This window comes from Homalodisca vitripennis, chromosome X, assembly GCF_021130785.1.
Source record: "Homalodisca vitripennis isolate AUS2020 chromosome X, UT_GWSS_2.1, whole genome shotgun sequence".
NCBI classification, from domain to species: Eukaryota; Metazoa; Arthropoda; class Insecta; order Hemiptera; family Cicadellidae; genus Homalodisca; species Homalodisca vitripennis.
The window spans coordinates 103,646,941-103,668,878 of record NC_060215.1 but is presented as its reverse complement, the minus strand read 5'-3'; the positions used below and the strand labels follow the sequence as shown (position 1 = coordinate 103,668,878).

Here is a 21,938-nt window from a genome sequence, read left to right as displayed (position 1 = left end):
TTCTTCCGTTTGTCATACAAAGCTAATAGGTGATTTCTCATAATATTTAATTCAGGTGTGAACCAATTCCCCTTGTTAATTTTCTTAGGTTTACTTATTACAGATATTCTTGGACAATACATATTAAAATAAACACTTAAAATATTTACAAATATATTAACAACAACATGTACATTAGAAGTATTATACAGGGTGATTGAAAAGTAAGTTGCACTCCCTCTTAACTTTTTTGTTATTTTAGATATGTAAAATCTGTATGCAGCAATCTTACTAGCTACAAAGGGCTACACTAATAATGATAGTTTTCAAATTTTTGATCCTCAGTGGACGGAGGTGGGGGGCAACTCACGATTTTCAAATAGCACTTGTAGTCTTGTAATATATCATTTTAAAGGTCTTGGTTGGTCAATAAAAAATAAACTTAAAGAATTGAAATCAATCCACTCTACATGAAATGGCAGCCCCAAACGTACTGTAATGTTGAAAATTAATTTGCATCAATTGCATATCTTGCTGCAATCTTTCAGAATATGGAGTAAAAGGCTACAAGTCAAGAACAATAATTGTTTAACCACAGAGGGAACCTTCTTGAAGAAGATACTTTTTTAAATCCTTTATTTTGTCATACCTTTTACATTTAAAATGTATTAAAATGAAAATAAAACTATTGAAAAGTTAAATTTGTAATTAAATCAGTTATAAGTACTTGATACTAAATGTTTTTAGTAAATATTAAATTAAGAGATGATCACTTCCATACCTCAAATTAAGTGTTCAAATTGCTCTCCTTTGACCTCCATGCAGTAATACAGTCTTTGTTCAAACATATTCCTGACATTTAGAAATGTTTCATTTCTAATTCTTCTGCATTCAGTCTCTATTCGCTTTCTTAATTGTTCAATAGATACCACTGATTACAAATGGCCCCACAAAAAAATCTAGTGGGTTTAGGTCAGGTGACAGGGCTGGCCACTACTTCCTCTCCAGCCAATTCAATAATTAGGGTTTTTCTGGTTTAAAAAATCCCTTACAACTCTTACATCATGGGGAGGGGCTCCATCTTGTTGAAAAACTACATCATATCTATTAAAAATATGATTACCATCTGGTGTTATAGTTGTTTCTATTAAGTTGTTGAGAGGTGGAATTATTTGTGTATTTAGTATGTTGTTGTAGGTTACACTATTCAAGTTGCTATCAATAATAAATGGTCCTATGATAAAATTACCAATCATATTGGTTACTGGGTGTTGGGTATGTATGGCCTTCCTGGTACCAGTGAGGGTTCTCTCGTGCCCAATACCTACAGTTATGTCGGTTAACTTGTCCAAGTTCAAATTATGCTTTGTTAGTAAAAAGAATATTAAAAGAAGAAGTCTCTGCGTCATGATCTCACAAAACTCTAGCTTTCTATCAAAATCATCATCATTAACTTCTTGCACTGGATTGATTTTATAAGTGTGAAACTTATGAACCTTTAATGCCTTCTTCACTGATCAAATTGTTAAGTTGTGTTCACGCGCAACACTTTTAGCTGACTGTTGTAGGGTGATAAGAAATTCTGCTAAAATGCCTACTTCAACTGCTTAAGCTGTATAGGGTCGACTGGTTCTGGGCTGATCTGCAACTCTTCCAGAAATTTCTGAACTAATTTAGTCACTGCTGTCTTGTTAATAGTATGGCCAGGGTGTCTTTCATTAAAAGCTTCTTTAGCACTGTTGTAAGTTCTTACTTGTCCATAGAGTAGGACAAGTTCTACACGTTCTTCTATTGAAAAAAAAACCATATTTTAATTACCCGAAAAACTCAATTACTAAAAGTGTATATACTACTTATTGTCGTTTCTAAACCAAGACTTCAATAAACCAGATTATCAATTGGTAACTACGTTTATTCAATAAAACTACGAGACACAACACACCATTACAAAACATACGCTCAGCTGTCCAACAATGCTTAGCTGTTTATATACCTATCTCAATTCTGCCAAAATACCCTCAGTTGACAGGGTATGTTCTGAAGAACAATTTGGTTTCAGAAAAAGCTTATCAACAATAGACACCATAGCAAATTTTATAAACACGATTTATGAAAGAATTGTTTCTAAATTTTGTACTGGTGCAATATTGTGTGATCTGTCAAAGGCATTTTACTCAATGGACCGGAATTTATTACTAAAAAAATGGAAAATTATGGAATTAGAAGTATAGGACTCAACCTCATACAAAGCTATTTTAATCAGATACCTAAAAAAGTGCAGCTATCAAATTCAGGAAAAATGTTTGAGTCTGATTGGGAAGTAAGCCTACAGGATGCCCTCAAGGCTCAATACTAGGCCCTTTAATATTTCTTGTGTTTGTAGCTGACTTACCTAAAAGTATTAATGTTGATAATATAAGGATCGTTCAATATGCTGATGACATGTCAGTAGGGGGAGCGGTTCTTAATTGCTGGATACCAAGATTACAAACTGTATTGTAAACCTGAAAACCTGGTTTTCTGCAAATGCATTGAAGCTACATGAAAATAAAACAAACAATCAAATTTGGAAGATTAACCTTTAATAGCACTGATGCTAACTTTGCTAAATTTCTGGGTGTTCATATTTACACTATTTTGAACTGGTCATGCCACGTTGAACAAATTTCAAAAAAGCTTAATTCAATTTGTTTTTCGTTAAAAATATTATCAAACACTGTTGGTTTTGAAGTGTTGAGAGAAGTGTATTTTGCTTTGTTTGAAAGTTTGGTAAACTATGGAATAGTAATCTGGGGAGGAACAACTTTAGAAAGTTTTAACAGAATATTCTTAATACAAAAAAGAGCTGTAAGAATTATTAATTAAAAACCCCCACTGATCCCTGCAGGAAGCTTTTTCAGGATTCAGAAATCATGACTTTATCGAATTTATACCTTTGTGAGTTATGCAAATATTACACACAACATAAAAATAATTTTTCTTGTGATTCAAATGCCAATAAACATAACACCAGATATAATTTTATACAGATAAAACAACATAGCCTTCTAAATTTGAAAAATTCATAAATTATATGATTTAAAAAATAATAAATAATATATTGAAAGAACTGGTGGAAAAAACACAAAGAATTGGTGTTCAGCAAAAGGTTTCTAAAGGAAATAAAAAATAATTTGGTAATGAAGGCATACTATTTGGTAAATTAATTTTTTTACGACCCTTTCATATAAAATAGGGGTTTTTTATTTTGAATTGTAATAGTAGTTTTAGATTCTGATAGTTTATAGTCAACAATGTTTCAAACTCCTTACTGAATCTTTATATTAAGAACTGGTTAACTTTGTGTTATTTAAACAAATGTATAGTGATATTAACATATTGTGGTGCTGGCTGAAAAAAAGCGTATGACTTTATATTGAAATCTATGACAATTCTCTATGTACGCAATGTATTGACTGAGAAATAAAAATCTATTATCTATTGTCTATTAATACGACAGTACTTATCTGCAGTTGCCCAAATAAGTTTTGTTTTAATTGATTTTTCATTATTTGTTAAATAAGGTATTAGTCTCTACGTCATGAATCACAGTAATGCTCAGTTAAGTTTGGGGCCGCCATTTATTTTAGGGTGGTCTGATTTCAATTCTTTAAGTGTAATTGACTAACCAAGACCTTTAAAATGATGTTTCAAGACTATAAGTGCTATATGAAAATGTTGAGTTGCCCCTCACCCCAATTTCCCCTGAGAGTTAAAAATTTGAAAACTCATTATTAGTGTAGCCCTTTGTAGGTAGTAAGAGTGCCGCAAACAGATTTCACATATCTAAAATAACAAAAAAGTTAGGGGGAAGTGCAACTTACTTTTCAATCACCCTTCATACATTGGCCCAGTTAAGATTAAACATTCATTTAAGTTGTGTAGCCTTTCAGGTGAAATTAAACGTTAGTTACAACTTTTGTTTATTTTCTTTAACTATTTTTTAAATATATTTTATGTTCTTGGTGCAATGGTAAATTAACCCATAAGCCAGCATGGTCTGATATTAAATCTTGTTCAAGTAAAGAGTAGTTCTAAACTTTTATAATCCACATCTGTGAAAAGATTGTCTAAACAGGATAAATCTCTGGTTGGCTTAAAATTTGTTGGAAATAAAGTAAAAGATCTCATGTTATGTAAAAAAAACTGAACATTTAATGTACGAGTCTCTAAAATATGAATATTAAAATCCCCTGTTAATCACAATATTTTTAAGGTTTAGATACTACTATATACGACATTAGATTTTTTAATTTATCCAAGAAAACCTTAAAATCTGAGTTTGGAGTCCTAAAAACAGCCACAATGATAAAATCATAATGCAATATTTTTATTGCTGAGGCTTCACAAATAAAATCAGTGGAATACTGAGATAAGTCTATCACATCAAACTTGAAACCTCTCTTAACATAAATTGATGAGCCACCATGAGTAAAAGGCAATGCTCTACAATAACTAGTTGCATTTTCTGGGACATACAGCAAAATTTCATCTTCCGTCAGCCAATGTTCATTTAGGCAAAACACATCAGATGGTTTACTCCTTAAAATAATTTCTAATGCACTAAGCTTGTTACGTAGATATCTAATATTCAGAGTAAACACACATATCTTACAATGTGTTGTTTTTAAAATTAAACTTTGATTAGCACAATTTATACTTATTCTAAAACACTATTTTTACTATTTACAATCTTTACATTACTTGTTTCCTTAAAAGCTAATTTATCTACAGAGAGTTATAGGGATTTCAAATTATAATATAGGTCAGCTGTTTATTATTGTTATATCTAAAAAAAAGTAATAATTTAATGATGAATAAATAGCTATCTAGGCTATGTTTATTTATAAAATGTAACAAACAAGACATTGTAACATTTAATTACTTAATAATATTTTGAAGGATAAAAGTGCCTGACAGCTTGTGTAACAAATAACACATGTACATCGCCATTGTACTTGTGGCCTTTACTCAAATACAATACAAATGATTTTACTTTGAATTAATTTGGAACAATATTGTTATTCAATACATGAAAAAGGACTAACAATAATCTTAAATATGGAGGCGACCATTTGCTATACTCTAGCCTAACTTATTTTAAATTTTGTAATTCTATGAATTTTGTATTTATTCAATTACATTGTTTTATACAGTTTAGCCTCGCCAAGTTACATAATAAACTTGTCGGCGAGATCCAGCGATATTTCCTTACATCTACTGTTCCACTTCTATTGGTAATAATGTTTTTAATAAGTTGTATCGCTTAAATCAATTTACTAAATGAAAATACTACTGATGATTTATTTGCGGTTTAGGGCAGGCATCATGTTTCTATTTATATTTGGCAATATGAATACGGTTAGAACTTAACGAAAACAATATAAATTACAATAATATGGTTTGATATTTGAAAATAATTCATCTAATAATAATAACAATATATTCTTCTAGGAGTTCAGTGTTATGGAATACGTGTATACATGTCTGATTTTGTTCCTCTTTGTCTGTCTCCAGTTGTGTGCAGTAGTGTCGTCTGGTCGAAATGGTTTCTACTAATCGTGTGTAGTTAGGTTATGTTTTGTTTTTGGGTTGTGTTTATGTTATGTTTACTCACTGAGTGAAGTAGATTTGATAGTTTTTTCGTGGTCAGTGGATAAAGTAGTGTGAATAAACAACAGTCTAGTACAGTGAGAGTGAATCTGTGTAATGAAAATAGTTTTGAGTGTTGTGCAGTGTAGTGGAATGTCAGTGCAGGCTAGTGGAGATTGAGCCAGGCTAGGCCTATTCCTAAGACATCTACAAATGGCAAGTTCTGTCTTTATAGTTGATATAGAGGTCTAGCTGTACTTAACCAAATGTAGGCTGCCGATTTAAACTTCTTTAGAGCTGATTTGTTCTTCACCAGTTCACGACTAGTAGTCAAGATAATTGTTGTGCTTTGTGTCTTTGCAAACAAGATGTTTGACACTGAACGATTTATTTGTGAAATCGAGGGCCAACCTCCCCTGTATGATATTAAAAGTAAGGAATATTCTAATAGGGATGTAAAAGCTAAGTGTTGGGTGAAAGTAGCAGAAGTAATGTTTGAAGATTGGACAGATTTTGATATGAAAACAAAGGATGAAAAAGGTAAGATTAAGGCTAAGTACACGGTGGTCCATTTAAGATGACCCACTACCTTATCTGGATATCTGTACGAGTTCCAAAAAAAATTTAATACAAATAGTGATTGGGGATAACGAATTTTTATATTATTCAATTTTTTTGTATACAAGGTGTTTTTTTAGGTGGGGCAACTATCAACTTTCTTATTATAAGTAAGGTTACAATCTAAATACCTTTAATTTAAAATAAGAATGATGATAGCTGCCCCATCTAAACAAGATACCCTGTATACAAAAAATATAATAAAATAAAAATGTATTTATACCCAATCACTATTTGTATTACATTTTTTTTGGAACTCGTACAGATATCCAGATAAGGTAGTGGATCATCTTAAATGGAACACCGTGTACATATTTGGCTAGTCAAGTTAGGGTTAATCCTAGCTCTGTGGGAAATGTGTGTTTCATGTTAGAATATAAAAATTGCAATACAAATTTATATTAGAATAATTCATGTTGTAACATGAAATGCACACTTCTCACAGAGCTAGGGTTAAGGCTCTGCTGTAGTAGTCGCCATCATAGATTATTGAAACTCAGAGGTGGTTGAAACATAATAACGAATGACAAAAAACGAACTTTATTAAGTAAACTGATACAAATTGTTTATAATTCTCACAGCATTACATACTCTTTCCCATTTTTTATACTTTTACACATATTTGTTTTGCCAAGAAAGTGCTCCAGAACCGTTGAAATATTGACAGAACACTTCTCTTACATCAATCCCTTTTGATATGCCCCCTACAACAGCGGATTCTTGAATTTCCTGTAGTGGACAGGTTAGAGTATCCTCGAAAAGGTAACCATCTCTTCTTCGCACAAAATTATGCAAAACACAACAAGCCTGCACTACGATGACAGCAAAATCAGGATGTATTAACATAGAAGATTGTAGTACGCGCCATTTGTTAGAGAGAATTCCGAAAGAGCATTCTACGACACGCCGTGCTCGGCAATGTCTGTAGTTGTAGATCCTCTTTTCTTGCGATAATGCCTTGGATGGGTATGGCCGCATCACATGCTTTGACAATCCAAAAGCTTCATCCCCAAGCAAAACATAGGGTACCTCGGAACCCTGCTCAACATTGTCAGGTACTGATAGGGAATTATCTGCAGGCAGATCTAGTTCGTTATTTTTGAGTCTTAATCCAAAATTTTAGTTTTTAAAGATCGTAGAGTCACCTTCCCGTCCAAAAGATCCAATATCGACAGCTGTGAAGTAATAGTTTGCGTCAGCAACCGCCAAAAGAACAATTGAGAAGTATTTCTTGTAATTGAAATACTCTGAGCCAGAGTTAGGGGGACAAATTATCCTGATATGTTTCCCGTCGATACTTCCAATACAATTGGAAACTGTGTAATCTGATAAAATTCCTTGGACTTCTGCAACCACAGCTCCTTCGTAGGAAATGGAATTTCTTGAGGTTGATAACATTCCATATGGCCAAACAAGTTTCTCTCACAATTAATGGTATTGTTTTCCTTGAAATTTTAAAACCATACTCCAAGTCTCCAAAGTTCATACCAGAGGCCAAATATCTGAAAATAATAACTCATTTAAATATTGACATTTAAAATCATATTCACATTTACAAACTACCTGCAAATTAACAAAAAATCCAACAATAGATGTTTGTCTGTTTTAGTGAAGGAACTTATGAAGAAATGGAAGGCGATACGAGATTGCTTTGTGCGGGATCATCGCTCAACCACCGCTGCGGGAACAGGTCAAGCTGCATCAAAGAAAAAGAAATACATCTTTTACGACCAGCTACTGTTTCTGTTACCTCACGTGAAAGGTAATTCCAATACAGGTTCAAACATTGCTCCACTTCACAGTCATGAACATGTTGGTGGGGAAAGTCAGATGGAAGATATTGAAAGTAGTAGCGCACATGAAGAAATACTAGCCGATGATGCCATCAATGTAAGTCCCCACCCTCCCTCAAGTACTTTACTGAACCAAGCTGCAACAAAACCGAAAGGCTCGAAAAGGAAGAATCTGACAGATATTAATCCACCCACTGGCAAAAGGGCTACTTTTGAGAAAAATATTTTGTCTTCATCAAAAGATTTGACTAACATACTAGCTTCAAGCTTAGAATGGCAGAAAAATGAAAAAAATTCAGATAAAAATGACCACAAAGCGTTTCTTCTATCTTATGTTCCTGTTCTTGACAGCATGCCGTTTAGTAGATCGATGTATCTAAGAGGTCAAATATCACAATTGTTTTCGAACTACTTCGCCCAAAATGAGAATCACCAAGAATCATCCACAATGTGTTCGACTTCGTCTTTGTCAAGCTCAGCTGGAGCCACCCCCACGGCTAGAAATGTATTTAGTGAAGAAAGTGGTGATTTCGATATTTCTGATTATATACAATTGTAAAATATTCTTTCTTCAATGTAAATCAATAGATAAAAATACTTATTAAAGTTCGTTTGGTTTCACTAACCTAGTCTACGTGTAGGTACCTTACCTAGATAGTTAAGTTCGTCTGAAAATTTAACTGACATTTGAAATTTATTAAGTCAATGTACAGGGTGCCCCACATAAGATGTTCTATTGCCTTATCTCGAAAACTGTAAGAGATATAAAAAACTTCTTAAAGAAATTTTTCTTGTTTTTGTCTAAAATTCTATACTATTTAATTACCAATTATACCAGAGTTTTCAGTTTGTCCTGGAAAGCTCTGAATCATTCTGTGTCCTGAATCAATTGTTGCATTGAATCAGGACACAGGACATCGATTAAAAATCTAAAATTAATAAAAGAAATAACAAAACCAATGAACTTGAATGCTTGGGAAACACTATACATAAACAGAAATAAAGAAAAACTCATGAACAATGAAGAGGGCCCTATTGAAAATTCCAACCTTCTTTCTTCTCAATTTATTCTAAAATTAAACTCTAGTCAAATCTAATTTTTCATACTGGCTGAAATTTTTCCAAAATGTTTGTATTTACATTTTTACACCATATGTTATTTTAATATTAATTGTAACAAACAATGTGTAAATATATATTTGTGGAGTTGCCTGAAGATGAAACCTTTGGTTTCGAAAGGCCTCGTCCAAAAAATAAACAATTTGGAAAAAAGTAGTGTTTTTATTAACATTTAGTAATATTTAAAGAATTTTCCAATTGCTCCAAGAGTCTACAAAAAATGTATAAATAATAAATATGTACAATTAATATATTGCCCAGGCCAGTGAATGTAAAAACTACAGATTACAAATATTAAATTGGCTACTTGATGGCCAACTGGAGGTTGAACATAAACGCCCCCTTTTGTTAATACATTGTTAATTTTACTCACCTCAAGGTCACTACAAGTCTCTCTGCTGGTTCTATACTTCTTCTCATAACTGTGTTTGTTCTTGCTATGAATGGAGTTATTAACCCCAAAACTTCGTCAAATGTCTCTACAGACATCCGGTAGTACTGAAAAAATTCTCAGGATATCTTCGATGTTCTGCGAAGCTAAGATGAAACACCCCTAAGGTCAGGCGATTAGCACCAACTGGGTGTACCCACCAACGTCTTTTTTTACGTTTTTTAGCCAACAAACTTATTAATAACGTTTGGTGAACAGCGATACACCCAACTTGTATGGGATCCATAGCAAATATGAGGCGTTTTGTCGCTAGTCTAGAATGGGTCGCGTTTTACTCACCGGTTATACGCGCTACAAAGGCGCGGCGTCAACACGCTCGTATAGAATGGGCAAAATTTTCAAGCGACTGAGCGACTAACCGGTCGCGTTTTTGTGGCTCGTGTAGAATGGCCCTTAGACTTGGTAAATTTTCTATTTCATTTGGCAGTTGATAAAATTGATTGGGTACTATATATTCTGGTAGCCTGCACCCATAGTCTGTCCTTGGGGTGTATATTTTGTACTTAGCCAAATGTCTAGTGTTATGGCTTCTGTCCAGGGTTTCTTTAAATTGTTTGCTTTCATAATATATCTGTAAAATTTTAAATATATACAATACTTTTGGTGTTAGTTGTCCCTTTAAACTATAGTGCTGATTATCATTTATGTCCAATTCGTATCCGTAGAGTGCCCTTGAACATCTTTTTTGTAAAGTTAGTATTTGGTTTAAATGGCTATTATCTGTTGTTCCCCAGGTGGTTATTCCAGATGTGATTATTGATTGGAATAGTGCCTTATAAACTGCTATCTTTGCTGGTTGAGTAAGTGTATTTTGCAGTTTATGCATTATGGCAATACAGGGGCCGAGTTTTCTCTGTAATAAAGTTACATGAGGTTTCCATGTTAGCCTATTGTCAACAGTTATGCCCAGATATCTCGCAGTTTCAACCAATTTAACCCTCCAGCTGGTATGAAAGAATTTTCATCACTTTCATCAAAAGTAGACACGTACAGTTATTGAAATTTTAGGCAATTAAGGTCATATAAATGATTTTTATTTGATATATTCTGGAAGAGCATTAACTATAGTACCGATTTACTGTTCTTACTGTGATTATTGTCTTTTTTGTTTACCGTAAAACATCGTTCTCTATGGACAGCTGACGTGAACGTAGTACGGGTCAACCACATTGTTGTGAAACTGTAAACAAGTGCCGGGTTTTGTACAAATAGTATTTGTGGAAATTGTATTTTATAGTGTTTTAGTGTTGTTATTATTGTTCTTTAGCTTTCTTAGGCTATAGTTTTAGTTGTTCAGTATGGGTGAAAACTTCAGAGACCAATCAAATGATCTTAGAGAGCTTGCAGGTTGGGATCTAGTGACGCTGAGTGAAAAATGAAACTTTGTATATATTGTACATATGTGAATAAGGTAAGATTAAAATTTATTATTCTATTTGATTTTTGTTTTATCTGTCATACTTATATAAGTATAAATGCAGTCATGAGATTATGTTTACCCACAAACAATAATAGTTATTTAGAAATTTTGAAAATAAGGAAATACGCATGCTTTTTCATACAAAGCCCTGTAACACGTACGTTTTGAGGTAAAAGTTACAATAATTATATATTTTTGGAATTAGGACAAAATTTTGAATGAGTTATACATTTACAGTTTTGATGTAAAGCTTATTGTTAAGCAGTTACACAACGAAATATTTACAAAAATAATGTCCAAAAAACATTTTTCTTACATTTAGTAAAAAAAAAAACTAAAATATGTTTCCATGGAAACAATAAGATATTGTTATTATAATGCTCTCCATATAGTTGTGAATACATTGACATAATAATAGTTTATATTTGAACTAACAGTTATGAAATGTGATACATTATAAGAAACGTCTGCGAGGCTGTTAAAATAGAGCCGCCAGTACAGAGTGACACCATTGCCAGTTCTAGAGTTAATACTCTCATATTGACATTGCTTATGACCATGCAAATAATCACAATCATGGTATTTAATATTTACTACTATATCAATTTTCATATTCTTTTGGAAAATATGCATATGTCTTTTGGTTGTTTATTATCAAGCCATTGTCATGAGTTCATTTGTTTAACATTTTAAAATTATTCTGTAGTATTTCTTCTGCAATTCTTATATCTTTATGCTGTGACAGGAGTAGTATGTCATCTGCAAAAGGAAAAATGTAACAATCCTCAATCTTTCTTAAAATCTCATCTAGATAAATTATAAAAAGCGCTGGACCGATTTGGCTTCTTTGCGGTACTCTGTACTATATATTTCTCTCATTGCTTAGTGTGTTCAATACTTTTACTAGCTACAAATTTCCTGTCTTTTATATAGCTCTTAACCCTTTTAGCCCCGACGTCCGATATATATCGGACAGAGGTGGTGTAGCTAAAATGCCCAACGTCCGATATACCGGATGTCTCGAGAATTTAATGTAGCTGGCTAATAATATGTCCAAATGCCATCAGTTTCGGTATAGTGGTCGGTGAAGAAACGGGCTACATGCAAAAACAATAAACCTTCCAATTGGCATTGTATTTCGTCGTCGTTGAGCGTAGTTTATTTGTCGATGTCAGCCATCAGACGACTTCGGTTGCATTTGTTATTGTATGCTGAGTTATAACCTCAATTAGTTTGCGGGATTGAAAGCGGTTGTTTTTCGTGTGATTTATTGTATTATTAGTAAAAACAGGAGTAAATGTCGTAGAGAAAAGTCACCAGTGAGTGAAAACACTTTGATAAACAATATTATTAGTGGTGAAGGTGCTATTTTTGAAGATAATGAACTGAATCGTTTATACAGGGGTGTTGAAAAGTCCCGGGACGGTCTAATAACTTTTGAACTAATTACAATGTAAGAACCAAAATTTACATCAAGCTTTTGCTCATATAAAACTATTATTTTATGTATTTCACCATGATATCCTGCTTATGGAGGACGTCCCGCTAGGGGTTGGTGAAAATTCTTAAATAGAAGCATAGGTCGAGTCGTACATCAAATTAAAGCTCTTTTTAATTGAAACATTTTGGCGAAAATCTGACGTAAAACAGTTGACGCATTACAAAATGGCGGACACTCAAAGATTATAAAATACAGAATTTTTCAAATGCAAACATTCTGGTTGTTAGAGAAAACTGAGACACTTAATCTTTTATTTTACTTCTTTTACTTCAAATCACTTACCAAAACAGTTATAACAAATGTTCAAAGTGTTTGCCTTCAGTTTGCTGACAATATCCCAATCGATTGTAGAACGCTGATATCGCATTGTTTATCTGGAAATTCCTTATCAGCAGGTAAGGTTATTACCTTCCTTATCCTCTGGAAGGTAATCAGCTGGAGCAAACAAGACCAAAAAGACAACAATGAAATTGCCAGCTGACAGATACAGTTGTTTTATCAACTCAGTCACTTAGAAGTCTTCAAGCCCTAATTTTGCAAGTAGTTTCAGTAGTGCTAGTTTATTTTGCTATGGCGCTTTCCGAGAGAGAAAGAATAACTGTATTAATGATGCGCGGGTTTGGTGACCGTATTAGATCATGTGATGAGGTAAGGCATCTGTTTAATGATACTTTTCCCAGATAAGGAAGGTAATAACCTTACCTGCTGATAAGGAATTTCCAGATAAACAATGCGATATCATCGTTCTACAATCGATTGGGATATTGTCAGCAAACTGAAGGCAAACACTTTGAACATTTGTTATAACTGTTTTGGTAAGTGATCTGAAGTAAAAGAAGTAAAATAAAAGATTAAGTGTCTCAGTTTTCTCTAACAACCAGAATGTTTGCATTTGAAAAATTCTGTATTTTATAATCTTTGAGTGTCCGCCATTTTGTAATGCATCAACTGTTTTACATCAGATTTTCGCCAAAATGTTTCAATTAAAAAGAGCTTTAATTTGATGTACGACTCGACCTATGCTTCTATTTAAGAATTTTCACCAACCCCTAGCGGGACGTCCCCCATAAGCAGGATATCATGGTGAAATACATAAAATAATAGTTTTATATGAGCAAAAGCTTGATGTAAATTTTGGTTCTTATATTGTAATTAGTTCAAAAGTTATTAGACCGTCCCGGGACTTTTCAGCACCCCTGTATAAAATGTATATATTGTAAATATTATATTATTTATTTTACTTTTTTGAAAAATTACACAAGTTTTAGTGTTACAAACAATTGCAATTGTTACAACTAGTTTGTGTAATTTTACAATTGTTATTATTTCAAAAGTGCAAAAACTAGTATACTTATCTGTATACTTTTACTGACGTGTATGTGGAAATATATGAAGAAGTGCTTATGCAGCAATACAATGAATTGGATATATCTCCTGCATTTATCAAGGAAAGTTCTTCAAATTTTGTGTGTGTAGTCAGAAATATGTGTACAACAAAATTGTTTCATTTTTCAGGGGCTACAATTTTTTTTCTACCCTTTATGTATGTCCAAACTATAAAAAAATACAATTTTTTTATGTATATATATGCTAAAAAAACAAATCATCCTGTAAAAGTACTTTTTAACTATTACTCTAAAAGTACACTTATTTGTGAACAATTTAAAACAAAAACCTCAAAATTACCTTCAAAAATAAGAAAACTAGATGTATTTTCCCTCAATTCTGCACTACGGTCCCTTATCGCCATGGGCTTTATGGCAAGTCCATGGAAAAATGGCTGGGGTTAAAAGGGTTAAACCATTCTAAATAAGGACCCCTCACACCCATTTTGAATAGGGCTGCAACAATCTTATTATACTCTACAGTATCAAAAGCTTTTGAAAAATCAATAAACAAAGCCAATCCGTGCTGTTTACTGTCCATAATTTTATTTCCTATATCTGCAAACCCCTTTAGTGCCATTTCAGTGTTGTAATTCTTTCTAAATCCAAATTGTTTATGACTTAATATTTTATTCTCTTCTAAGTATTTATCTAAGCTTTCTACTACATATTTTTCTAATATTTTCTCTAAAGATGACAATATGGCTATCGAACGATAATTTTGAAAATCCTTTTTACTGTTATTTTTTTTATACTGGTCTAACAATAGATGTTTTCAAGCAATCAGGAAATATTCCTTCTTTTAATGATTTATTTATTAATCTAGTCAATGGTTTGGTGATACCATCCATTGCTTTTTGAATGTCTTTCATTCTTACTCCATCAATTCCTGGGGACTTGTCAGCATTAGTGCCTTTTATTATTTTTACAATACTTTTCGGAGTAGCCATAGGTATGTAGAAATTTTGTAATACACTGTTATTCGCATTGTCATTTATATCACATTCCTCCCTATTACCACAGCAGTGTTTTATTCTTATCAATTCCTTCTAAAAAATAGTTGGCAAAGCTATCCACAATTTCTTTGTTACTCATGGTTTTTCCCATAGCCACCTCAATTGTCTTATCAATATTATTTTTAGTTGTTCTTCCCAAAAGATAATTTATGTTTTCCCAAACCTTCCTTGAATTGTTTTTGTTGACTTCGAATAAATGCTGGTAATACCTGTTCTTTCTATACTTTATTTTATTGTTCAATCTATTTATTAAATTCTTGTACAAATCTTGGAATCTGATGTTAGAGGGATCCCCTTTCCATAGTCTAAATATTCTGTCCCTTTCCTTTATTAAGTTTATTGGTTCCGGGTTCATCCATTCTTTCAGTGGAGTCCTTATGTGATAACTACCTTGCTTACCAACCCTCCCACCTGTCCTATTTATGGTAATAGTACTTCTGTTGTAGATGCTATCTATTACTTTCTCGAATCCTGCATTTACACTAGTTTTATCTTGTAGATCCCAATTTTCTTTCTCTATAAGTTTCTTTAGCAGTAGTTCTTTTAGTATTTTAATTTTTTCAACCTCAGTGTCTCTTTTTCCTCCTTCCAATAGCTCTATTCTGACAAATATAGGTAATGGTCAGAAATTGTGGTTTTAAATATACCAGTGAAGGTGTTTTTAATAGACATATCCAGTATATAATAAATGTGGTCTATGCATGATCTTACTACACTACAAAGGCGTATTTCCTCTCTTATGTAGTCCCATATACCCCTTTCTAGGCCCCTTTCTGCTAATGCTGCCTCATTACTCAATACATTTACATCACTTTTGTTCTTCAGATTTATATTGGTATCCCCTATTAGTATCAAATTTTCGAGTGTGTGCAGTTTCGTGAGGGCATAAGTTAGCTCTTCGATGGCCTGTGGGAGTTGAAAACCACTAGAGGAGGTTGGAGGTCTGTACACTGCATGAATAATAAATTTGTAAGGTTCTTTCGACCCGCTATACTCAATGCTTATGTTATCAACTGTGATTTATGAAAACTGAAGTGTCAGGTGATTGATAAACAACAATCCCCCCTCCCCCCTTTTTTTCTCTAAGTTTTGACACTTTAGTGTAGGATGGCAAACTAAATAAGACATAAGACATAAGATATTTATTGCCGTTGATCATATATACAATGAAATAGGCATTGTCAATACACTTTTAGTATAAAACACACTAATATAGAAACAAACTATCATTGAAAACTACAAAACAGATTTAAGAGACTCAAAAACATTTACCTTACAGTTGTAAAATAAATATATAGTTTAAAATTAAAACCCAATGATTTAAAACCGAATATTGACATCCATATTTAAAAACTCGTCAATTGAATAAAATGGATTATCTAAAAGCCACAAATAAAATTTTCTTTTTAAATTACTTATGGGAGTAACATGAGCAATTTCTGGAAGCTTGTTAAAAAATCTTACACAATTTACCATATGGGATGTTCCAAATTTGGCCAGTCGATGTTGAGGAATGTCAAGCTTATTTTTATTTCTGGTGTTGTGTGTATGAAATTGATTTCTAATGAAAAAGTTTCTGAGGTTAGCTTTAGTGTATAATATAATATGGTAAATGTAGAGATTAATAATGGTAGGTATTTGTAATTGTATAAATAGGCATTTGCAATGATCTAATGGTGCAGCATGACAAATGGTTCTAATAACCTTTTTTTGGATTATTAACAGATCTGACACCGCTACAGAATGGCCCCATAATATCAAGCCATAAGCAATATGTGATTGGAATAATTCAAAATACGCTGTCCTAAGGTACTCAGTAGATATTATAAATCTTAATTTCCAAAACAGAAAAGCAACTCTTGAAAGTTTTTTGCTTAATCCGTTAACATGATCATTCCAACTCAATTTCATGTCAATACAAATTCCCAGTAAATTAACAGATTGGTGTTCGTTTTGAGAAAGGCTAAGCAATATGTTTTGCGTTTTACTTTCATTGCAGAGAAGTTTATTTGTTGTGAACCATTTCTGAGCATTACTTTGAGCTGCAGTCATTGTAGCCTTTAAACTTTCCAGATTATTATGACAGGAGAACAGAGTTGAATCGTCAGCATAGATGACAGAATTCACACCAACATTTTTTGATAAATCGTTAATTATAACAAGGAAAAAGAAGGGTCCAAGGACAGAACCTTGAGGAAAGCCTAAGGAAACATCTATTAGTGATGATTGTGTCCCTCTTAAACTTACATACTGTCTACGATTTATTAGATACGACTCAATAATTTTCATAGACTTTGAAGATATTCCATAAAAGTCTAATTTAGTTAAAATACTATTTAATGGAACACAATCAAATGCTTTACTTAAATCTAATAGAGAAAGAGAAACTGACTGCTTATTTTCAAATGCCTGCAATGCCTCACGAACTACTTTGGTTACTGCAGCAACTGTTGAACGGCCTGTCCTGAATCCAAATTGAGATTCAGAAAGGAGGTTATTTTTTTCAAAATAATTACTAAGTTGATTATACATTATGGATTCAATGACTTTGGAAAAAGTAGGGACAACTGAGACTGGGCGATAATTTTGAGGAAGACTTTTATCCCCTTTTTTGAAAATTGGTGTGATCTTAGATATCTTTAACATATTTGAAAAGTAACCCCATTCTAAACATTTGTTTATTATGAAAGAAAGCGGCTCCTTAATTAAACCAATTGTTTTTTTCAATAAATGATTAGAAATCCAATAAACATCAGAACTTTTAGAATTTGAGAATTTAGAAACTATTGTACATCTTCTGAATTAATATTTGTCCAATTAAAAGAATTTGGGTTGATCAGTCTACTTCCTAGTAAATCATAAATGTTAGTGTTAGTGTCTGGAATTTGACTTGCCAATTCATCAACAGAATGTTTAAAATGATAATTTAATTGTTCAGGGTCAAGTGTGATGTCTCTAGTAGAATTTGGAGAGTGTTCTTGAGATATAACCTCCCAAGCTGCCTTGCACTTATTTTGTGCTTGGTCTATGTACTTTTCACAGGCTATTTTTTTGGCAGAGGTTAGATGTGCCCTATAGCTTCTTTTACAAAAGAGATATGCATTGTAAGCTAACTCAGTATGCTCTGATCCATTCCTCAACATGTTTTTATAAATATTATATAAACTTAACATATAATCTCTTTCCTGAGCAAGTTCACAATTGTACCATTTTATTTTATTTTTTCTACAGTGTAGTTTACTATTACCTCGTTTTTTACTAATTAATGGTGAGCAAAAATGCCATAGATTAATATAGTGGCTAAAAAAAACTGTCAAACATTGCTGAAACATTTATCTTTCCTAATTTAAAATCAGTGATCATATTCCACTTTTCTTTCTTCAATTCCTCAATAAAAAATTCAATATTGTCTACACTTTGAGAACGAAAGAATGTTTTAGAAATTTTGTTTTTTGATGTACAATTTAAGCCTAGGTCAACATATTTTAAACTGATTACAAGTGGAATATGATCTGCAAAGTGGCCATCTACAGAGTTTACAGTATACAAATCCTTAGAGAAATTTACCAATATATTATCTATGCAAGAGTTAGCTCTTGTTGGTGCCAAATAAGTACAGTAAATTTTGAGTGATCTTAATAAGTTTAGAAATCGAATTGAATTTTGGTTACTAGTCTGCAACATCTCTATATTAAAATCTCCACAGACAATAACTTTTGTGTCTTTAGATATAATTTTCTTTATGGCCAATTCAAATTTTTCAAAAAATGTATTAATGTTACCTTGAGGCGACCTGTAAAGAGAAATAACAAACAAATTCTGTAAAATTAATTTTACACAACTTAACTCAATATCCATTTCCAAACAATACTCATTCATTTCAACCACTCCAACTTCAGTACCCAGCTTTACTAAAATTCCTGACCCTCCATTTTTGAAAAATTTTCTACAAAAAAAACTAACTGGAACATAACCTTGAGGTGTATATATATCCACCTGTTCTGAAGTGAGCCAGTGTTCGGACAGACTGATCACCTCAATGTCATGCTCCTTACAGAAGCTTTCTAATTCTAGTAATTTGTTTCTCACACACTGTATATTTACCTGAAGAATTTTTAATTTATTTGACGTTTTAATGTTACTAGCATAACATTTGTCATTCCCTACATTCCTAAAAAACCTATTGAACTAGCTAAACTTACGGTACTATTCACATTTGAATTATTTACAAAGGAAACACAATGTTCTGGATCGTTCTCTACACCAACAGTGTGTACTCTCAGTTCATCATTCATGCAACAAAGATTTGTATTAGAAGTTTCACCGAGCACGACTCCTGCAGACTGATGAGAAGACTCAGAAGCAGTGAAAATGGCAGAAGGACGGTGGACTGTGGATGTTGCAGAAGGGGTATAAGTGACATCAGTAGCTTTTGATTGGTCCATCTGCTGAGCTTCCTCTACTGGCCTTGGTGTTGAAAACAGTTTTCTCAGGGTCTCTACAAACTCACTATGGGTGAGCCCATTCCACAGTTCTCTTTGTGCTGTCTGGTCATAAGAAATTACGTATATTGTGGCTCCCGTTGAGCGTTGAAACTGCAGAATATTTTGTGCAAAGTGTTGCGGTCGAATACGGTCCCTAACACAGCCCATAGCAGAACAAATCAATGTTTTCAGTCCTTTCGACTTGAAGTCTAGATCGAGCTGGTAGAATGCATCATTGTAGTCATTGTTGGTAGGCTTACTGTAGTACTTTTGTTTTGTTACAAGGCTGTACACTGATGATCCATTAGGTACCTTCTGGTAAGCTAGATTTTTATAAATGAGATCTGATATGTGGGGCCGACTAAACTTTTGCTTGAATACAACTGCTACCCCAGCAGACATATGTTTTTTTGTTTAATGGAAATCATATGATATAGTGTGTGCAAAACCAACCGATGGGTCATCTTTATATTGCTCTATAATCTGACTCATCTCTGCCTCCAGTACTGTGATTCGATCATTTGTTGCCATATTTGTTTCTTTTACTGGAGAGGAATTATTTTGTAACAATTTTAATACCATTTCAGCAGTCTTCACCTTTCCTTTTTTGTTCATATGTAGCCCATGGCTAGTGAATACATGTCGAGGAAAGATGTGTAGAGGAAGAAGTTTTAGTTCTGGATGATTTTTAGCTATGTTTTCAATCTCTACATTAACTGTAGATATTTTTAGATCCAGGTTTGGGGTGTCAAATCTCATGGGAACTGTAGCCAGTACAAGATTGGTGTGCTTGGAGTTTTTTATCAGCGTCTGTATATCTTTCAGTAGTTGTTCAATGCTGGTGCTTTCAATATTGTTTGTGCCCGCTATTACTAATAAATGATCATCATTAGACAACTCCTTAGTAAGCTCTTTGACATCCTCAGTGACCTGACCAAACTTTGCCCCAGATCTAATAAATGAGCAAACATTAGCCGAGCTCCGTTGTTCAATCATATTACCAAGACTCTTTCCATGACTGTCAGCGAGTATCAGTATTTTATGTTTACTCTTATTTATTTCCATTTTACAAGAAACATTAGTTTTGACATTTTTAGTTATTGTTTTCTTATTATTTTGTTCACTTGATTTTCTTGTCTTTATTTCTTCTTCTGATATTGATTCTTTGTTGTAGTTGAAATTTTCATTCAATAACACAGCATACACATTTTCACATTCAATTTTACCTACATTTAGATTGTGCAAACTACTTGATCTTCTTTTAACTGTGTGCCACGAGTTGTTCAGAGGTGGATAACATTGGAGACATTTAGAGGAATTTCTTTGCTGATTTACTTCCTCCAATAGTTTTTTATTGTCATTTTGTAAAATATCAATAACTGATTTCAAGTTTTCATTTTCCATTTTGTTTTTATTTAGTTCTTGCTGAAGAATTTTTGTAAAGAAATCATTACTTGGGTGTGGTTTCATTGCAGAATTCAGATTTTTTTCTTCAATTAATGCCTTTTCTAGCTCAATACATCTATCTGTTAAAGCACCCACCTGGAAACTCAAATCCAGGTACTCAGGGGTGTTAACAGCCACATCTTTGGTTAAACATAATGTAGGTAAGCCCTCGCTCATATTAGGTGTGAGTCTATCTCTCTGTTGAGAAATAGGTGTCGAACTCTGAGGCACTTCAGATTGATGTAGCTGAGAAATTGGTGACTTTATAATGTTAACTACCGATGGAGTGGTTGTTTTGCCAGGAGTTTTCATAAGCTCGCTAGCTTTGCCAATTTCAAACAGGGCTTTTTTATATTTTTCCCTGTGTTTTGAAGCAACCACTTCTAGTGTGTACTTTAATCTGTTATCATAATAATAACATATATCCCCTTTGTTGAGTTTCGAAGTCTCATGTGTAGCAAAAAATTCTACCTCATATTTTTTTACATTTTTATGAGTTACACTGTCCACACTCAGTACTTTTGCAGGCCAGTGGGGGTAACCCTTAACTTTGGCAAAAACTAAATTATTTATTTGGAAATCAACCTTAGTGTTAATCCCAGTGTGTGAAGAATTCATTTTATTAAGGTTACTCAATCACTGTACTTAATGAATAGTTTAGCATTAGTATAATAAGAAAATAAAATGTCTCCCAAAAAGTTATATTTTACAATTAAGTGATGTATTATTTTACTTTAATTTAATAAAGAAAGGTATTATTTATTTCACATTAATATTGGTAACAAAGTTCAGTCCAAATAATCAGTCATAATCAGAGATCAGGTTTTCAGTTAAACAAGTCGAGTCCCTTAATCTTGACAAGGATGCACCTGGTATCATAAAATAAACAAACCCAGCTGATTACAAATGGGCATTGAGTTCAGGACAAGCTGTGACCTGTAATAAGGACTGCCGGTACTGTCGAAACTGATTACAGGAAATCAGTCCAAACAGTCAAATCAGAGACTTACTGTCAGTATAAAGTGTTCATTTGTAATTGGATAAAACTCCACTATAAAATTTTAATTTGTAATTGAAAAACTCTCCTTATATGGA

The 21,938-nt window shown here is 32.9% G+C and overlaps 1 protein-coding gene across 3 annotated transcripts in view; it reads left to right on the top strand.

Annotated features, from left to right (window-relative positions):
• LOC124369766 overlaps nucleotides 1-21,938 on the top strand; it is a 56,768-nt gene that overhangs the window by 23,457 nt on the left and 11,373 nt on the right. Inside the window, exon 2 of one of the 3 annotated variants that reach the window (XM_046827847.1) lies at nucleotides 7,838-7,990. The exons of 1 other annotated variant lie outside the window; for it this stretch is intronic. In XM_046827847.1, coding sequence (XP_046683803.1) covers nucleotides 7,849-7,990 — 142 coding nt within the window. In that variant the 5' untranslated portion in view covers nucleotides 7,838-7,848. Of the gene's footprint in view, nucleotides 1-7,837; nucleotides 8,651-21,938 lie in introns of those variants that run through there. One more of the 3 variants, XM_046827846.1, reaches the window with a different exon arrangement.